Consider the following 20,209-nt stretch of genomic DNA (forward strand, 5'->3'; position numbering starts at 1 on the left):
CTAAATTGTCCCTAGGTGTGAGTGAGAGAGTGAATGGTTGTTTGTCTTGTTTGTCTCTATGTGTCCCTGTGATGGACTTGCGACCCGTCCAGGGTGTACCCCGCCCCTCGCACAGTGATTGCTGGACATGGGCACCAGCGACCCCCGTGACCCAAAATGGAATAAACGGGTAAAGATAATGGATGGATGGATGGATGGATGGATAACATAAATAAATCTGGTTCAAGATGGCGGCACCAGCGTTTCGGCTTGCCTCTCTCTGCAAACCTTGATTTTTTTTGTGTTGTTTTTTGCTTTTATAGTTCAGGATGCCAACTTTCTGCTGGTGAATAATAGCCAAACGCTTTTAAATCTTCGACCCTGTTTTAATAACTTGGCTTCGTTTGTGCAAAAGGGCCAGAAAACTTTTTTCCCTCCATTTCTGTCGGACGTGCCATTCTTTTTTTTCTCCCCTGTCCTGTCCAGCATTGTGACACTTAGAATTATTGTGTGAGTGTCAAAGTGATGTCCAACAGATTTACTTTCACCAGCAGAGCATTATGGCTGGCCTTTATGCTCCACTTGATATATAAATTAAATTTTATCAGAATATGCTTTGGGTTTGTTTCAGATGTAACGGAAACAGGGACAGAAAACAAAGAAGATAACAAAGCAGAAAAGTGAGAGAAGAGTTCAAATGTAAAGAAGGAGATAGGAATAGAGGAGAGAGAGAGAGATAAAGAGAACACAAATCAACAATATCGAAGTCTGCCTCTAGACCTGCGGAAAGAGAGAGAAAAAAACCCCGACAAAACCAAGAAACCACAACAACAAACAACTTATATAATGATAGTTATAACATAATTAGAAAGTATTTTATACATTACATGGTAATACAATATATATTTGATGGCCACCACAACCCAACTGAGTGTGTATCTGATAAACACCTGAATCTAACCACCTGTGTTAGCATGCTTATCACTATAAGGTTTCTCATAAAAATGTTCAATAGTGGATGTGGCGACCCATCATTCTCACCTCCGGGACCTGTGCCCACTCTCATATGTACTGTAGCATGTAGACATTTAGGGTTCTGGGCAAGGGCTGGGGGGGTGAACGGGCACTGCCTGCTCTCTGGGGAGGGGGTGGGTCTGTGCCAGTCGCCACCTCATCCCCCCCCCATTTTAAACACACTATATAACAACATGCATCAACATCTTATTTGAGTGGGGGAGGGAGGAGTTGGGTCTTACAGCTTTTCTTAAACCCTCAATCTCTGTCTGCCATTTGGGGTCGGGGGCGGGGGGTAGGCTGCCTGGCTGGGGTCTGGGCTGTGGGTGGGTATTGGGCCTTTGGGGGCGATTGGGGGTGGGGCTGGTGCTCCGGTTCTCACTGGATTGTTTGGATCCTTTTATCAGGGTTCCTGGTTCTGATGGCCAGCCCTTTGGCTGGGGTGACTGCCGGGTTCTGGTGGGAGGTCAGCTGTAGTTGTGTGTGTGTGGTCGTTGGTAGTGCATGGCGGTGGTCGGGGGCATGGCTTCACTTCGACGAAGTGCTGGCTGGTTGCCATGATGTGACATACACGGTGCGAGGTGCTGTGTGTGTGTGTGTGGGGGGGGTGGGGGGTGGGTGCATGGGTGGCATGCCGGGGCTTCTCCGGGCCTGTGGTGTGGGGCTTTAGGGATGCATTGGTGCGCTGGGCCGGTCTTCCTCGGCTGCTGCTCCCTGCTGCTCTGGCCCCCGGCCTTAGACCGGTTTGCGGTCAATGTTGGGCAGGTGGGGCGCATGGACAGCACAACAGAGGCTCTGTCGGGCTGTCTCTGTGTGCCTGTTTGTCTCAGGTTGGGTTTTGGGTGGCCCCCCTCTCTTGGACCAGTTTTGGCCCCCCATTTGGTGGGTCGTGCTCCCCCCCGGTGGTGGGCCCCCCCTGCCGCCGGTGCATTGGCGGCTCTCAGCAGCTGGGGCTGGGTGGTGGGGTGTGTGCAGGCCCGCCCTGGTGGCTGCCTGTGGGGGCCTGGGTGCCCTGGCTCTGTCGGGCCTCTGTTGGGGGGTGGTATGACCTCGGGACTCGGGGTTTGGTGTCCATGTCCGGATCCACTCTGGAGGGGCAGGTTGCCGGCGGGGCCTGTTCACTCGTCGCTACGGCCTCCTGGGGGTTTCTGCATTGTAGTTGCTGGGGATCGCCCGGGGCTTCCCTTTGCTTCTATCTCTGGGGGGTGCGGGTGTCCCTGTTGGGGGACTACCAGAGTTTCGGGCTTGGGGGCCCCTGTGTGTCTGTGGTTCCGGGCTTCCCTGCGGTGCCTTTGTGTCGTACGGGGATGCGTTTATGGGTCCCCACATCCACTATTGGACGTGCCATTCTACTTGTACCACACCCCCATTCCACCTGCACGGAGAGGGCGCAGAAGCTGCGGGAAACACAGCGGCCGGCAGGTCGGACTGAAAGCCTGTTTGGCGTTGGCCGCTCTCTCTCATGGGTTTGGAGCTGCATCTAATAGTTTCATCCTGTGGCGCTCCTCGGATCCTCTCAGCTCCTCTCAGGTTCCTACTGTTGGCCTGGATGAGGGACAATCTGCGCGCTGCCTCACCCTCCCCCACCTACATGCGCGTGAGGTGAATCATCACAACTTGCGGCTGCTGGACAGAGCTCCTCGGATGGATTACGTCACCCCCGCGCCATCTCATGTTCACATGGCCCTGGTTAATGCTAGATTTCTAACTAACAAGACCTTTATTCTGCAGGATTTCTTCTTTTTAAATCTGCTCTGAAGACTCATTTTTTCTCTTTGGCTTTTAACGTAGATTGAAATGTTGGCTTTACTGTTTTATGTTATTTGTTTTATTGTTGTTATTGTTTGCTGTTTTATGATTTGGTAGTTCATTACTTTAATGGTATTTGTTGAGTTCATAGTTTTTATGCTTGTATGTAATAGTCTATAGCACTTTGGCCAACCGTGTTGTTTTAAAGTGCTTTATAAATAAAGTTTTATTGTATTGTATATGCCCCTCCCTGGGCTGCCACCTTACCGTGGTGGAGGGGTTTGAGTGTCCCAATGATCCTAGGAGCTATGCTGTCAGGGACTTTACGCCCCTAGTAGGATCACCCATGGCAGACAGGTCCTAGGTGAGGGACCAGACAAAGTGCAGCCCAAAGACCACCACTGATGAGAAAAATAAACGGACCTAATGTTCCCTTGCCCAGACGTGGGTCACCGGGGCCCCACTCTGGAGCCAGGCCTGGAGGTGGGGCACGCGGGCGAGCGCCTGGTGGCCGGGCTTTTACCCATGGAGCTTGGCCAGGCACAGCCCGAAGAGGAGACTTGGGTCCCCCTTCCCATGGGCTCACCACCTGTGGGAGGGGCCAAAGGGGTCGGGTGCAATGTGGGATGGGTGGTGGCCGAGGGCGGGGACCCTGGCTGTCTGATCCTCGGCTATAGAAGCTGGCTATTGGGACGTGGAATGTCACCTCACTGGTGGGGAAGGAGCCTGAGCTAGTGTGTGAGGCTGAGAGGTTCTGGCTAGAAATAGTCGGACTCACCTCTACACGAGGCTCTGGCTCTGGAACCAGTTTCCTTGAGAGGGGCTGGACACTCTTCCACTCTGGAGTTGCCCCTGGTGAGAGGTGCCGAACAGGAGTGGGCATACTTATTGCCCCCCAACTTGGTGCCTGTGTGTTGGGGTTCACACTGGTGAATGAGAGAGTGGCCTCCCTCCGCCTACGTGTGGGGGGATGGGTTCTGACTGTCGTTTGTGCTTATGCACCAAACGGCAGTTCAGATTATCCACCCTTTCTGGAGTCCTTAGAGGGGGTACTGGAAAGTGCACCTCCTGGGGACTCCCTTGTTCTGCTGGGGGACTTCAATGCTCATGTGGGCAATGACAGTGAGACCTGGAGGGGTGTGGTTGGGAGGAACGGCCCCCCTGATCTGAACCAGAGTGGTGTTCTGTTGTTGGACTTCTGTGCTCGTCATATGTCTTGGACACTCGGGTGAAGAGAGGGGTGGAGCTGTCCACTGATCACTACGTGGTGGTGAGTTGGCTCCGGTGGTGGGGGAGGATGCCAGTCAGACCTGGCAGACCCAAATGTATTGTGAGGGTTTGCTGGGAACACCCCTCCCTGGGCTGCCACCTTACCGTGGTGGAGGGGTTTGAGTGTCCCAATGATCCTAGGAGCTATGCTGTCAGGGGCTTTATGCCCCTAGTAGGGTCACCCATGGCAGACAAGTCTTAGGTGAGGGACCAGACAAAGTGCAGCCCAAACACACCCCTATGATGAGAAACACAAATGGACCTAGTGTTCCCTTGCCCGGACGTGGGTCACCGGGGTCCCACTCTGGAGCCAGGCCTGGAGGTGGGGCATGTGGGCGAGTGCCTGGTGGCCGGGCTTTTACCCATGGAGCTCGGCCGGGCACAGCCCGAAGAGGAGACGTGGGTCCCCCTTCCCATGGGCTCACCACCTGTGGGAGGGGCCAAAGGGGTCGGGTGCAATGTGGGATGGGTGGTGGCCGAGGGTGGGGACCCTGGCGGTCTGATCTTCGGCTACAGAAGCTGGCTATTGGGACGTGGAATGTCACCTCACTGGTGGGGAAGGAGCCTGAGTTGGTGTGTGAGGCTGAGAGGTTCTGGCTAGAAATAGTCGGACTAACCTCTACGCATGGCTCGGGCTCTGGAACCAGTTTCCTTGAGAGGGGCTGGACACTCTTTCACTCTGGAGTTGCCCCTGGTTAGAGGCGCCGAGTAGGCGTGGGCGTACTTATTGCCCCCCAACTTGGTGCCTGTGTATTGGGGTTCACCCCAGTGAATGAGAGGGTGGCCTCCCTCTGCCTACGTGTGGGGGGACGGGTTCTGACTGTCGTTTGTGCTTATGCACCAAACGGCAGTACAGATTATCCACCCTTTCTAGAGTCCTTGGAGGGGGTACTGGAAAGTGCACCTTCTGGGGACTCCCTTGCTCTGCTGGGGGACTTCAATGCTCATGTGGGCAATGACAGTGAGACCTGGAAGGGTGTGGTTGGGAGGAACGGCCCCCCTGATCTGAACCAGAGTGGTGTTCTGTTGTTGGACTTCTGTGCTCGTCATGGATTGTCAATATCGAACACCTTGTTCAAGCATAAGAGTGTCCATATGTGCTCTTGGCACCAGGACACCCTAGGCCGCAGTTCGATGATCGACTTTGTCATCGTCTCATCTGATCTACGGCCACATGTCTTGGACACTCGGGTGAAGAGAGGGGTGGAGCTGTCAACTGATCACTACCTTGTGGTGAGTTGGCTCTGATGGTGGGGGAGGATGCCGGTCAGACCTGGCAGGCCCAAACGTATTGTGAGGGTTTGCTGGGAACGTCTGGCAGAGTCTCCTGTGAGACGGAGTTTCAACTCCCACCTCCGGGAGAACTTTGAACATGTTCCAAGGGAGGTGGGGGACATTGAGTCTGAGTGGACCATGTTTCGTGTCTCTATTGTCGAGGCGGCTTACAAGAGCTGCGGCCGCAAGGTTGTCGGTGCCTGTCGCGGCGGCAACCCTCGAACCCGATGGTGGACACTGTCGGAGAGGGATGCTGTCAGGCTGAAGAAGGAGTCCTATCTGGCCTTTTTGGCCTGTGGGACCCCGGAAGCAGCTGATGGGTACCGGCAGTCCAAGCGACATGCGGCTCGGATGGTTGCTAAGGAAAAAACTCGGGCATGGGAGGAGTTCGGAGAGGCCATGGAGAACGACTTCCGCACGGCTTCGAGACGATTCTGGTTCACCATCCGGCATCTCAGGGGGGGAAAGCGGTACGCCACCAACACTGTTTATGGTGGGAGTGGTGTGCTGCTGACCTCAACTCGGGATGTTGTGGGTCGGTGGGCGGAATACTTTGAAGACCTCCTCAATCCCACCGGCACGTCTTCCACTGAGGAAGCGGAGCCTAGGGACTCTGGGTCGGGCCCTCCAATCTCTGGTGCTGAGGTCACCGAGGTGGTTAAAAAGCTCCTCGGTGGCAGGGCCCCAGGGGTGGATGAGATCCGCCCAGAGTTCCTTAAGGCTCTGGATGTTGTAGGGTTGTGTTGGCTTACGCGACTCTGCAATATTGCGTGGACATCGGGGGAAGTTCCCCTGGATTGGCAGACTGGGGTGGTGGTCCCCCTATTCAAAAAGGGGGACCATAGAGTGTGTTCCAACTAGAGGGGAATCACGCTCTTAAGCCTCCCTGGTAAGGTCTATTCGGGGGTTCTGGAGAGGAGGGTCCGTCGGATAGTCGAACCTCGGATTCAGGAGGAACAGTGCGGTTTTCGTCCTGGCCGTGGAACACTGGACCAGCTCTACACTCTCAGCAGGGTCCTGGAGGGTGCGTGGGAGTTTGCCCAACCAGTCTACATGTGCTTTGTGGACTTGGAGAAGGCGTTCGACCGCGTCCCTCGGGGGGCCCTGTGGGGGGCCCTGTGGGGGGCCCTGTGGGGGGTACTCTGGGAGTATGGGGTACCAGGCCCTTTGATACGGGCTGTTAGGTCCCTGTATGACCGGTGTCAGAGCCTGGTCCGCATCGCCGGCAGTAAGTCGGGCTTGTTCCCGGTGAGAGTTGGACTCCGCCAAGGTTGCCCTTTGTCACCGATTCTGTTCATAACTTTTATGGACAGAATTTCTAGGCGCAGCCAAGGTGTTGACGGGATCCGTTTTGGTGGCCTCAGGATTGCGTCTCTGCTTTTTGCAGATGATGTGGTCTTATTGGCTTCATCAGATCGTGATTTACAGCTTTCGCTGGAGCGGTTCGCAGCCGAATGCGATGCGGCCGGGATGAAGATCAGTTCCTCCAAATCCGAGGCCATGGTCTTGAGCCGGAAAAGGGTAGAGTGCCCTCTCCGGGTCAGGGAGGAGGTCCTACCCCAAGTGGAGGAGTTCAAGTATCTTGGGGTCTTGTTCACGAATGAGGGAAAAATGGAGCATGAGATCGATAGGCGGATAGGTGCAGCATCTGCAGTGAAGCGGGCGCTGTACAGGTCTGTCATGGTGAAGAGAGAGCTGAGTCAAAAGGCGAAGCTCTCAATTTACCGATCTATCTACGTTCCCACCCTCATCTATGGTCACGAGCTTTGGGTTGTGACCGAAAGAATGAAATCTCGGATACAAGCGGCCGAAATGAGTTTTCTCCGCAGGATGTCTGGGCTCTCCCTTAGAGACAGGGTGAGAAGCTCGATCTTCCGGGAGGGACTCGGAGTAGAGCCGCTGCTTCTCCACATCGAGAGGAGCCAGTTGAGGTGGCTTGGGCATCTGTTTAGGATGCCTTCTGGACGCCTCCCTGGTGAGGTGTTCCGGACACGTCCCACCGGAAGGAGGCCCAGGGGAAGACCCAGGACACGCTGGAGGGACTACGTTTCTCGGCTGGCCTGGGAACGCCTCGGGATTCCCCCGGAAGAGCTGGCCCAAGTGGCTGGGGAGAGGGAAGTCTGGGCCTCCCTACTTAGGCTGCTACCCCCGTGACCCGACCCCGGATAAGCGGAAGAAAATGGATGGATGGATGGGTTTGCTGGGAACGTCTGACAGAGTCTCCTGTGAGACGGAGTTTTAACTCCCACCTCCGGGAAAACTTCGAACATGTTCCGAGGGAGGTGGGGGACATTGAGTCCGAGTGGACCATGTTTCGTGCCTCTATTGTCGAGGCGGCTTACCGGAGCTGCTGCCGCATGGTTGTCGGTGCCTGTTGTGGCAGCAACCCTCAAACCCGATAGTTGACACCGTCGGTGAGGGATGCTGTCAGGCTGAAGAAGGAGTCCTATCGGGCCTTTTTGGCCTGTGGGACCCCGGAAGTAGCTGATGGGTACCGGCAGTCCAAGCGACATGCGGCTCGGGTGGTCGCTGAGGCAAAAACTCGGGCATGGGAGGAGTTCAGAAAAGCCATGGAGAATGACTTCCGCACGGCTTCGAGGTGATTCTGGTCCACCATCCGGCATCTCAGGGGAGCAAAGCAGTACGCCACCAACACTATTTATAGTGGGAGTGGTGTGCTGCTGACCTCAACTCAGGATGTTGTGGGTCGGTGGGCAGAATACTTTGAAGACCTCCTCAATCCCACCGGCACGTCTTCCACTGAGGAAGCGGAGCCTGGGGACTCTGGGTCGGGCCCTCCAATCTCTGGTGCTGAGGTCACCGAGGTGGTTAAAAAGCTCCTTGGTGGCAGGGCCCCAGGGGTGGATGAGATTCGCCCTGAGTTCCTTAAGGCTCTGGATGTTGTAGGGTTGTGTTGGCTTACGCGACTCTGCAATATTGCGTGGACATCGGGAGAAGTTCCCCTTGGATTGGCAGACCGGGGTGGTGGTCCCCCTATTCAAAAAGGGGGACCATAGAGTGTGTTCCAACTACAGGGGAATCACGCTCTTAAGCCTCCCTGGTAAAGTCTACTCGGGGGTTCTGCAGAGGAGGGTCCATTGGATAGTCGAACCTCTGATTCAGGAGGAGCAGTGCGGTTTTCGTCCTGGCCCTGGAACACTGGACCAGCTCTACACTCTCAGCAAGGTCCTGGAGGGTGCGTGGGAGTTTGCCCAACCGGTCTACATGTGCTTTGTGGACTTGGAGAAGGCGTTTGACCGCGTCCCTCGGGGAATCCTGTGGGGGGTACTCAGGGAGAATGGGGTACCAGGCCCTTTGATACGGGCTGTTAGGTCCCTGTATGACTGGTGTCAGAGCCTGGTCTGTATCGCCGGCAGTAAGTCGGGCTTGTTCCCAGTGAGAGTTGGACTCCACCAAGGTTGCCCTTTGTCACCGATCCTGTTCATAACTTTTATGGACAGAATTTCTAGGTGCATCCAAGGTGTTGAGGGGATCTGTTTTTGAGGCCTTAGGTTTGCATCTCTGCCTTTTGCAGATGATGTGGTCTTATTGGCTTTATCAGATCGTGATCTACAGCTTACACTGGAGCGGTTCGCAGCCGAATGCGACGCGGCCGGGATGAAGATCAGTTCTTCCAAATCCGAGGCCATGGTCTCCAGCCAGAAAAGGGTAGAGTGCCCTCTCCGGGTCAGAGAGGAGATCCTACCCCAAGTGGAGGAGTTCAAGTATCTTGGGGTCTTGTTCACGAATGAGGGAAAAATGGAGTGTGAGATCGATAGGCGGATAGTTGCAGCATCAGCAGTGAAGCAGGCACTGTACAGGTCTGTCGTGGTGAAGAGAGAGCTGAGTCAAAAGGCGAAGCTTTCAATTTACCGATCGATCTACGTTCCTACCCTCATCTATGATCACGAGCTTTGGGTTGTGACCGAAAGAATGAGATCTCGGATACAAGCGGCCGAAATGAGTTTTCTCCGCAGGGTGTCTCTCCACGTTGAGAGGAGCCAGTTGAGGTGGCTTGGGCATCTATTTAGGATGCCTTCTGGACACCTCCCTGGTGAGGTGTTCCAGACACGTCCCACCGGAAGGAGGCCCGGAGGAAGACCCAGGACACGCTGGAGGGACTATGCTTCTCGGCTGGCCTGGGAACGCCTCGGGATTCCCCTGGAAGAGCTGGCCCAAGTGGCTGGGGATAGGGAAGTCTGGGCCTCCCTACTTAGCCAGCTACCCCCGCGACCCGACCCCGGATAAGCGGAAAAAAATGGATGGATGGATGGATGGATGCATTGTATATGTTAAGGCCCCCAAAACGGCAATTCATATGGCAGAAAAAAATTGCAGCTCGGGCCTGAACAGAGCGATTACAATAGGCCTTCACAGCGCTTCGCTGTTCGGGCCTAATGATGACAACGCCATGTTTAATTCTGAAGTCCAGGCATTTTTTGTGTTTGGTGACCGATGACAAAATTCGAGTGAGTGATGTCACCGTGGAAGATCATACGAGCTGTCAACCTGTTGAAGCCTGCGAGGTCGGCCCACAAGCCCCGGCCTCGCGTGCTCACAAAGGCCGGATTTGAGCCATGGCAGGCGGGAGGACCGGGATGGAGGGATGGAGGGTGGAAACATATTTTTTAAATAATTTATACAATACAATACAACGTTATTTATAAAGCACTTTAAGACAACACTGATGGCCAAAGTACTGTACACTAACACATGCAAACATAAAAACTATGAACTCAACAAATACCATAAAAGTAATGAAATACCAAATCATAAAACAGCAAACAGTAACAACAATAAAACAAATAACAAAAAACAATACAACCAACTTTTCAAGCTGCGTTAAAAGCCAAAGAGAAAAAAATGAGTCTTCGGAGCAGATTTAAAAACAGGAAGTGAGTCAGCTTGTCTGACGTGCAGAGGCAGCTCGTTCCACAGTTTAGGGGCAGCGACTGAGAACGCTCGGTCACCTCTCAGCCTCCTGTTTGACTTTGGGATGGCCAACAGCAGCTGATCTGCTGACCTGAGAGAGCGTGAGGGAATGTACGACTGGAGAAGGTCGGACAGATACTGTGGGGCGAGACCATGAAGACATTTGAATACAAACAAAAGAACCTTAAAATTAATCTGGAAACGAACTGGGAGCCAGTGTAGTGATTTTAGGACAGGGGTGATGTGCTCTCGTTTTCTGGTGCCAGTTAAAAGATGAGCAGCAGCGTTCTGAACCAGCTTAAGTTGAGTCAGTAATGACTGGCTCAGACCCGCATAAAGTGAATTACAATAGTCCAGATGAGTTGTGATGAAATCATGGATTAAAATCTCAAAATTATGTTGTCACAGGAATGGTTTCACCTTGGCCAGTTGTCTCAGGTGATGAAAGCTGGACTTGACCACATATTTAATCTGAGCATCCAGTTTAAAATCCTTGTCCAGCCTCACACCCAGGTTGGTTGCTGTCTCAGTCAGATGTTTGGTTAAACGACCCAGATCAACATGGACTTTAGAACCATCACTGGGCTTAAACAACAAGACCTCTGTCTTTTTCTCATTAAAGTGTAAAAAGTTCTGTGACATCCATGCGCTGACTTCTGCCATACATTCCAGGAGTTGGTTCGAGGAGTACTGTTTATCTTGTTTCAAAGGAACATAAATTTGGCTGTCATCGCGTAAAAATGAAAAGAAATACCATGTTTCCGGAGAATACATCCCAGAGGTAGTAAATCAAGGGAAAATAGAAGGGGGCCAAGTACAGATCCCTGAGCTACTCCACATGTGAGAGGTGCTACAGAGGACTCCACAGAACCAAAGCGCACACAAAAGCTTCTCTCAGTTAAATAGGATCTAAACCACTGTAGAGCAGGACCCTGAATGCCCATCCAGTTCTCCAGGCAAGACAGGAGGATCTGATGGTCCACTGTGTTGAAGAGAGCAGTTAGGTCCAGCAGCATCAAAATTGCACAGTGACCAGAGTCTGTGGCTAAGAGAATGTCGTTAAAAACTTTCAACAGTGCCAACTCAGTACCGTGGTGAGTTTTAATTGAAACAGTTCAAGAAGGTTGTGGTTGTTTAAGTAAGATGTTAACTGACTATAAACTATTTTCTCCGAGATCTTCGACACAAAGGGCAGTTTAGAAATATGCCTAAAATTGGACATGTCTATAGAGTCAAGAACTGTTTTTTTTTAATCAGTGGTGTCACAACTGCATGTTTAAAACTCGCTGGTACCTGTCCACTTGCCAAGCTGCCATTTATGATTTGGGACACAAAAGGAGCCATCGTGTGAAAATCCTTTTTAAAAAGACGAGGTGGGATAGATCGTTTGGAGATCCAGCAGATTTCATACAACCAGTAATGTCTTTTAAAAAAGGCAGGGTGACAAGCTCAAACTGATTGAAAACTGCAGAGCATGTGACAGAGATGGAGGGGTCAGAAGAAGGAGGGCTTATGAGAGCTCTAATGCTTGCAACCTTGTTGGTAAAAAAAGCTCAGGAAGTTCTCACACACTCCAGTGGAGTTCTCCAGGCTGGCTGATTGTGGGGCATTAAGAACAGAGCTGATGGTTTTAAAAAGCACACGTGGATTCTTAGAGTTGGTGGAAATTATGTCAAATAATTTTTTTTTCAGCTCTAACAGTGGACTGATAGAAACTCCAGCTGTCCCTCAGTGCTTGGAAAGACAGCAGTAACTTGTCCTTCTTCCATTTTCGCTCTGTTCTCCTGCACTGGTGTCTGGCAGCACTTGTGACATCATCAGTCCAGGGGTCAGTCTTCGGTCTAGAAGTTTTTATCTTTAAAGGAGCCACAGCATCTAAAACAGTCTGACAAGATGAGTTAAAATGAGAGGAGAGAGCTTCAACATCTGAACAAGGACCCACAGGATCCCAGGAGCTGATGGCAGAACTAAAAGCTGCAGAGAACAGCAGCAGTGGAGGAGTTAATGACCCGACAGGGCTGTGCAGGAGCGCGAGGTTTGACTGAGTGACAGACAAGTGGCATGTCAAACACAACAGGCATGTGGTCTGAGAAAGCAGTATCACACACTTCCAGATTAGAAACATTAAAACCATGAGCTAAGACAAGATCTAATGTGTGGCCACATTCTTGTGTTGGACCAGACACAAACTGAACAAAATTAAAAGAATCAATCAGCTGTAAAAAATCTTTGACCAACGGTTTGTCAGCACAACACACGTGGATATTAAAATCTCCAGTTATCAATATCCTGTCATATTTAGGCAGGACTCCTGCCAACAAATCTGCAAAGTCACTCATAAAGTCCTTGTTGTATTTTGGAGGTGTGTATAAAACACCACACAGCACCCGGTGTGAAAATCCGAACTCAAATAAGTTGAACTCAAAGCTGAAATCCTTCAGAAAAAAAGGTCTTGTTAGATAGCAATCTAGCATTAACCAGGGCCATGTGAACATGAGATGGAGCGGGAGTGATGTAATCCATCCGAGGAGCTCTGTTCAACAGCCGCAGGTTGTGATGATTCACCCCACGCGCATATAGGTGGGGGAGGGTGAGGCAGCGCACAGGCTGCCCCCCTCCCAGGCCGACAACAGGTACCAGAGCCGGGGTGTAATCCATCCAAGGAGCTTGGTTCAGCAGGTTGTGATGATTCACTCCGCGCGAGCGGAGTTGGAGGAGGGAGAGGCAGCGCGCAGATTGTCCCTCACATAGGCCGACAGTAGGAACCTGAGAGGAGCTGATAGGATCCGAGGAGCGCCACAGGATGAAACTATTAGATGCAGCTCCAAACCCAGGAGAGAGAGCAGACAACGCAAAACAGGCATTCAGTCTGACCAGCTGGCCGCTGTGTTTCCCGCGGCGTTTGCGCCCTCTCCGTGCAGGTGGAATGAGGGTGCGGCACAGGTAGGATGGCACATCTGACAGAAATGGAGGGAAATCATTTTCTGGTCCTCTTGCACAAACAAAGCCAAGTTATTAGTCAAGTCAAGTCACATTTATTTATATATCCAAAAAAGTTCAATCTGGTCCTCTGGACATTCAAAAAAACAAGAAAACACAAAAAACAAAAAACAAAACAAAGCAAAAAAAAAATTAGAAACGTTTCGTCTCTCATCCGAGAGACTTCCTCAGTCTGAGGTGCTGTATTCAGCTCAGTCTCTTAAATAGCACCTTCTCAGAGTGGATCAAAAAGTTTGCTGCTGACAACCAAAACCAGCTGCTCACATGGTCAAGAAGGACCATCAGTCTAACAATGGATCATTAGCATACTGATGGCTGTTTACAATTCACCGGGGGTTGAGTGATACTAGCAATAACAGCAGTGTAAGAGGGGGACAGTTGAACCCGGAGGCCTCCACCCCTGTTTAATGATGGACAGACAAATTCTTTTCACAAAGATGGCCTCCTTTACTCCTCTCTCAAACCATTTTTCTTCTCTGTCCAGAATGTGAACATCTTCATCCCTGAAAGAGTGACAGCTGGCCTGGAGATGAATGTAGACTGCAGAATCCTGGCCTGATGATGTTGATCTTCTGTGCTGGACCATCCTTTTGGCCAGTGGCTGTTTAGTTTCCTCGATGTAAGACTGATCACAGCCCTCCTGACACTGAACAGCATACACAATATTACTCTGTTTGTGCTGGGGGACTGGATCTTTGGGATGAACCAGTCTTTGCCGGAATGTATTTTGGGGTTTAAAAGCCACTGGGACGTTATGTTTAGAAAATAAACATCTCAGTTTCTCTGATACTCCCTCAACATTCCTGAAAGCAGAGAAGAAACCCAAACAGGACTCCAGTCAGCCATCATGTGAAAAGGAAGAACCCAGACCAGTGGTCATTCCGTATGTTGAGGGATTATCAGAGAAACTGAGACGTTTATTTTCTAAACATAAAGTCCCAGTGGCTTTTAAAGGATTCTGCGGTCTACACTCATCTCCAGGCCAGCGGTCACTCTTTCAGGGAAGAAGATGTTCACATCCTGGACAGAGAGGAACGATGGTTTGAGAGAGGAGTGTAGTGAACTAAGCTTCCGGTCAAGACCTGCCTCTGAAGACCTTCATGGGACAGGAACTGTTATTTCATTGATTTGAATCCAGAAATACAAATTAGCTCATCCAGAGACTTTCTAATTGTATCCTGAACTAATCAATTGAAAGAACACTCTCTTTTTATGTTATCATTACTATTTTTACAATGTCTTGATAATCAAAAGTGTGTTTAGTTCAAACCATTTTAAATGTAGAAGTGAACCACTCATTTTAAATCAACTGTGAAACAGTATTAATGATTTTTTAATCCTCAAATTCCCAAAACTGCATTGGCAACTGAGGCTCCACCTATCACACTGTCTTGTGCCCATGTGCATCTGTAAATCAGTAGAAATCACTTTCATCTCTCTGCATTGTTAGAATAACAGTGATAATCTTACCTGGTAAAACCTGAACAGAAAGTGCTGCAGTTCCAAACTCGCCTGTTGTTGTGTCCACTGCCCGGAGCTGCAGGTAAATTAACAGCAAACAAGGTCAGGAGGTGAAAAAAGACCTCTTTGTTAAAGTTCTGTGTCAGTTACCTGAAGTGCGAATAACTCTGTCTTTACAACTCTCTTCAGGACAACAAACCCATCAAAGGTCACGTTGACATAGCTGCTGTACTGAACCTCATATTTCACATCTGGATTAACACCCTGTTCACACAAACATACATGCATAAATTCACAAAATGTATTTTTTTAAACTTTATATTTATCTTTAAATTGTTGAAAAAACAAGTTGAGTTTATAAAGCAACATTTGATCATACCTAAATCAAAAGTGTCCCTAAATGTGAGAGTGTAAATCTGTGTGTTTTATTTGTGTCCCTGTGATGGACACAAAACGTTGGTTACGTACTGTAACCCCAGATTCTATGAATATAGGCGTAGCCCTTTAAGGCTGTCGCTGATGGGTTTATCCCGTTATGCAGAGCATAAGCACTGAAAAAAATTAGTCCACGCCCACCTGCTGTGTGGGCCCCACCCGGTCCGTATAAATTACGTTAAGAGCGGGAAATCGGCTCCCAAAATAGCTTTTTTCTTCAGCCATTTAGGAGCCAGTGAGGCCCGACGCTTAAAGGGCTACGCCTATATTCATAGAATCTGGGGTTACAGTACGTAACCAACGTTCTATTTCATATAGGCTTCGCCCTTTAAGGCTGTCGCTGATGGGTTAAGGGCGAAGCGGATGTGGTCCTCGCCTCACTGGGTCCATTCGAACACAGTAAGAAGCGGAAGCTTGCCCAAAAAACGTCTTGTCACCCAGCTCCCCGTGTGCATAAACTACGCATCGCGTAATTATGTGCCATGCACAGACGCATGTTGTGTAACTATGCGTTCTGACAAGCATGAATACCCCGGAAAAACTTTCAACGGGAAGAGGAAGTTGAAAAGAGGGGGGGAGGGGGGCATGAACCAACTGGTTCATGGCTGAACAGTATAAACAGATTAATGTCCATGAATTGATAAATAATCAAATGAACTGATTGGTAACAATAATCATGAACTGATTAGTGACAATAGAACCAGAAACACAGACACGACTGTGACTGATAACAACATCTCACACTGTAATGCATGCAGACGGAAGTGAGCTTAAACAGAGTTCCATGAGAACAACAATATTCATTCTGTTAGAGCACTAAGGACAGAATGTGTCATGGAACGAGCCGTTACATCACGTAGGTAAAAGCGAATAAATGAGCAGGGTGTTGACCATGCAGCCGCAGTGCAAATGTCCTGCACTGACATACCATTATGCAGAGCAGTCGAAGATGCGATACCCCTGGTCGAATGTGCTTAGAGGTTAACAGGAGGCCCTAAATCTGATGCTCTGTAGGCTTCAGAAAAGGCCTCACACAGCCAGTGTGACAAGCGCTGGATGGATAACGGCGACCTGCAGAAGCATCTCTATAATGCACAAACAATTGTTGAATTTGAACGCATTGCAGCTGTGCGCGTTACGTAACACGTCAACGCCTGCACCGGGCAGAGAAGATGAACAGATGCTTCCCCTTCTGATCTGTGGGGGGGAAAAAACCCCTCCAACGATATCACTCTTGATTTAAAAGAGCTCGTGATGTTTTAGGCATAAAAGCTGGGTTGGTCTTAAATCAGCTGAGCTGCCCGTCAGCCTAATTCTAAGGCATGACGAAGCAACAGAGAGGGCAGATAATTACTTACCCTCTTAGCGGGTGTTAAAACCAGCAACAGGGCTGTTAAAAGAGACAAGAATTTAAATGAAACCTGATCCAGAGGCTCAATTGAAGCTTTGATCAGGGCTCGCAGGACCAGCGTTAAACCCACTGTGGAACAAGTGGGCGTGAAACAGGCCTACATCTCTGTACACCTTTTAGAAACCGCTTCATCAGCGGGTGATAAAAGCTGTTCTGTCTCCAAACCCTTTGTGGCAGGAAGAGATGGCTGCAATCGTACGTTAAAGCGTACTGAAAGCCAACTCCCTATCCATCAGCTGTTGTAGAAAAACAACACGCCGCCTAAAAGGCATGAAGTGGTCTCTAAACCTTCTCTGTACACCAGCGCTGAAAAGCCGTCCCCTTGATGTGTACAGAACTGTGGTAGATGCAGCACGTGAATCTTGAATTGTGCACACTATCTCCTGAGGGAGACCCATCCTCTAAGTGGAACCGCTCAGCGGTCAGACCCACCGGTGTTGACCTATTTCTGGGTAACTCTTGGTCGCTCCTCCTGCCTGAAGGAGAGCATCCTTCCTCCATGACAGTTCCACGGCGACCCAACAACAGACGTTGCAGGCCTGGGAACCATAGTGCGTTCACACGCCGGGAGCCACCAGGAGAGCTGTCAATCCCTCCTCTTGAACTCGGTTCATGGACCGTAAAAAACAGAGGAGGTGGGGGGAAAAGAAACGCGTAAAAAGCGTTTTGGGCCACCGACTGTGAGCAAATGCGTCCCCCCCCAGCGATGGATCGTCTCGCGGGCTCAGGGAAAACCGTAGTTGACATTGAGCGTTTTTCTCGCATCGCAAACAGGTCCACAGCTGCTTTGCCAACTTCTGCTGCGTCTGAAAACATCAGATCCGGATGGAGGATCCGGTCCACGTAACGTGGGCCGCCCTTGGACGTCACATCAGCCCCTCTGTTCAGAACACCGGATATGTAAACCGCTCTAATAAAAGCAGGTTTGATGAACCCAACTCAGTAGCTTTCGCACAATGTGTAACATCTGGGCTGAACGCACACCCTGATGGTTATGTACGCAGCAGTCATCATGATGTCTGTGTGAATCAACACGTGTTGATTCTGTAGCACAGGAGCAAGGTGTTGAATCACATTCAGTACTGTGCGACACTCCAAAACATTGATGTGGGCTGATGTGTAGTGGGGCCACAGCGCCCCTACTGCTTGAGATAGGCATGTCCCCCCCCCAGCCTGACAGCAACGTGTCCGTGAAGACTGACCCATGACGTGGGTCTGCTGAGGGGGACTCCCTCTGATAGAAAAACAAGGTGTTTCCCCAGAGTCGGAGGTCTGCTTCCACAGAGGAAAAGACAATGATCATCCGTCGTTTGTTTTACTGGATCCACATGCAGACATGCAAAAACACCTCTAGAGGCGTCTCATGTGATAAACGAGTTTTCATGGTGGTTGAATTTAATTCCACTCCAGAAAACAAATGTCTGGGCCGGGAAATCGAGCTTCCTTCCACTTTATGGCGAAGCCCAGATTAACAGGTGTGATGTCAACACCTGATCCTGCATCAGCGCCTCCTGTCTGAAGTGACAGGATCCGCAGATCATCCAGGTAAAACAAAAAACTCTCGTCTCTGTGTTTTAGGATGATCGGTATGCGTTCTCTGGATGTTAAACAACAGATCCAAGAACGGTCTCACCCCTCCGATCCGTGAGTAAAACCCTCGTGTTTTCTCTCCCTTGGGGAACTCTGTAGATTACTTTTATCAGAAAACACTTGGATTTCTGCATTTAGGGAAGAGAATCAGTCTGATGATGACGGGACCGTTTATATAACTCCTCTGAATGGAGGGGTTCGGATTGCAAACTGTAACTTGTACCATTTGCATAAACCCTGTCCATCCATCTGAAAAACGGCGAGCATGTTTTAGCCACTCTACGTAACGTTCGTGGATGAACGTGCGTTAATGATGCGTCATGTTTTGTACGGCTGTCAGCAGTCCGTCCCTCAACCGCCGTCATGCGTCGCGGGAATGTTTTCTGTGTGACCCCGGGCGAGACTTGAGCTGAAGGCGAAGCGTGTGACAGCTGATGACGCGGTGAGCTGCGCGTTTGACGTCGCTGTGCGAACGTTGAAAGGCGGAGGGCGTGACTTCATTTACACCGTGCTGTTGGAGTGAAGGCTGCTTAGCCCCGCGGGAGCACACGTTGTTCTCTGGAGGGACGCGCGCCGCTCTCGCTGGAGGGGCGCGCGCTGGAGGGAGGTGGGACTCATTAACGGGTTCTTCGGCTGCTTCACGTTTAAGCTGCGGTGAGCTGCCGAAAGCTGAGAGAGAAGGACCCCCACCCGGACCAGCCTGCGGACCACATTTATACCGATGTGAGCTGGTTAGCGCCGGCAGCTGTGTGCGCCAGCATCAACGCAGCACCGTTGGATGGAGGCTGTCATCTTAGTGTTCGACTCGTCATGTCAAGAGCGGCGGTGAATTAAAAACCCTATTTAAGGACACCGGCTCATGTGGAGGCTGTTCCATCTCACGAGTGCGAGTTGACACCGCTTGAGTGAGGATCATGCAGTTCTAGTTGGTAATGAGTTATTTTCGCTTACCGTTGTGCCGTGATCGACCCGTCATGTCTAGAGCGACGGTGAGTTTAAAAAACCTTTATTTAAGGACACCGGCTCATGTGGAGGCTGTTCTGTGATCGACTCGTCATGTCTAGAGCGACGGTGAGTTTAAAAACCTTTAATTAAGGATGCCGGCTCATGTGTGGAGGCTGTCCTGTGATCGACTAGTCATGTCTAGAGCGACGGTGAGTTAAAAACCTTTAATTAAGGACACCGGCTCATGTGTGGAGGCTGTTCTGTGATCGACTCGTCATGTCTTAGAGCGACGGTGAGTTAAAAACCTTTATTTAAGGACACCGGCTCGTGTGTGGGGCTGTTTCATCCCACGAGTGCGCTCTTATGTGTGCGGCCGCTGTGAGCTCGTCCGGGCTTACAGACTGGCTAAAAAACAGACACTTGGATCATTAATGATGATTTATTTCAACTTTCGTGTCACTTTTACACACACCCTCCGGAGACCGTCATTTGAGAGCTTTCTCTCTCATGAGCTCTGCGATTGTTTGCCCAGAGCGCTGTCTTGCAGGCGAACTCTGGGGAAACGCTGAGCTGCAGGCTGCCGGAGTGAAGAGGGCTGGATTCTGACGGGCGGGGCTGGTGGTGGAACTCAGCGAGAGCCGCGGCCGTGGAAAAGTCGAAAACTTGCTCGCGACGGTCCCTCCAGCGGGGACGGGGTGGGCCGCGCGGCTTGATGAGGTGGCGAACAGCTTTTGGCACCTCCTCCGACTGTTTCACTTCGCCAGCATGGTTTGAAGCTGCTCTGAACAGCGCGTCCGCGATGGGCTTCATCAGGTCTTGTGCAGATTCTCCGGCAGCGAGGGGAGTAACGAAGCCAGGTGGATCGTTGGGTCATCGTCCTCCGCGCTGCAGTCCCCGACAAGGCAAACCGTGGGAGAGGCACACATGTTGAGCTGGCGTCAGCTGCTTTACAGAGGGAGATCTTCGTCTCCAAGGCAGGTCTGCGGCCTTCAATCCCTTGGACATGCTATATGCTAGCAGCGCACGTTGTTGCTAGCTGCGGCTGCCTGAAAAACACGTTGGTGGGCTCGATTGGAGAGCGTGGTCGCCGTCTGTGTTCCTTCGGAGGGACGGGACGCTGCTCCGACCTGGGCAGCTTCGCTCCGGAAG

The 20,209-nt window shown here is 50.9% G+C and overlaps 1 protein-coding gene across 1 annotated transcript in view; it reads right to left on the reverse strand.

Moving 5' to 3' along the window:
- Positions 1-20,209, reverse strand: part of cdhr5a (cadherin-related family member 5a) — an 86,317-nt gene that overhangs the window by 31,725 nt on the left and 34,383 nt on the right. Inside the window, exons 4-5 of the mRNA XM_037695213.1 lie at positions 14,830-14,943; positions 14,689-14,755 (exon numbers count right to left, since the gene is read on the reverse strand). Of these exons, the coding sequence (XP_037551141.1) occupies positions 14,689-14,755; positions 14,830-14,943 (181 nt within the window). The remainder of the gene's footprint in view (positions 1-14,688; positions 14,756-14,829; positions 14,944-20,209) is intronic.

This window comes from Nematolebias whitei, chromosome 2, assembly GCF_014905685.2.
Source record: "Nematolebias whitei isolate Nwh7 chromosome 2, NemWhi1, whole genome shotgun sequence".
Taxonomy (NCBI): Eukaryota; Metazoa; Chordata; class Actinopteri; order Cyprinodontiformes; family Rivulidae; genus Nematolebias; species Nematolebias whitei.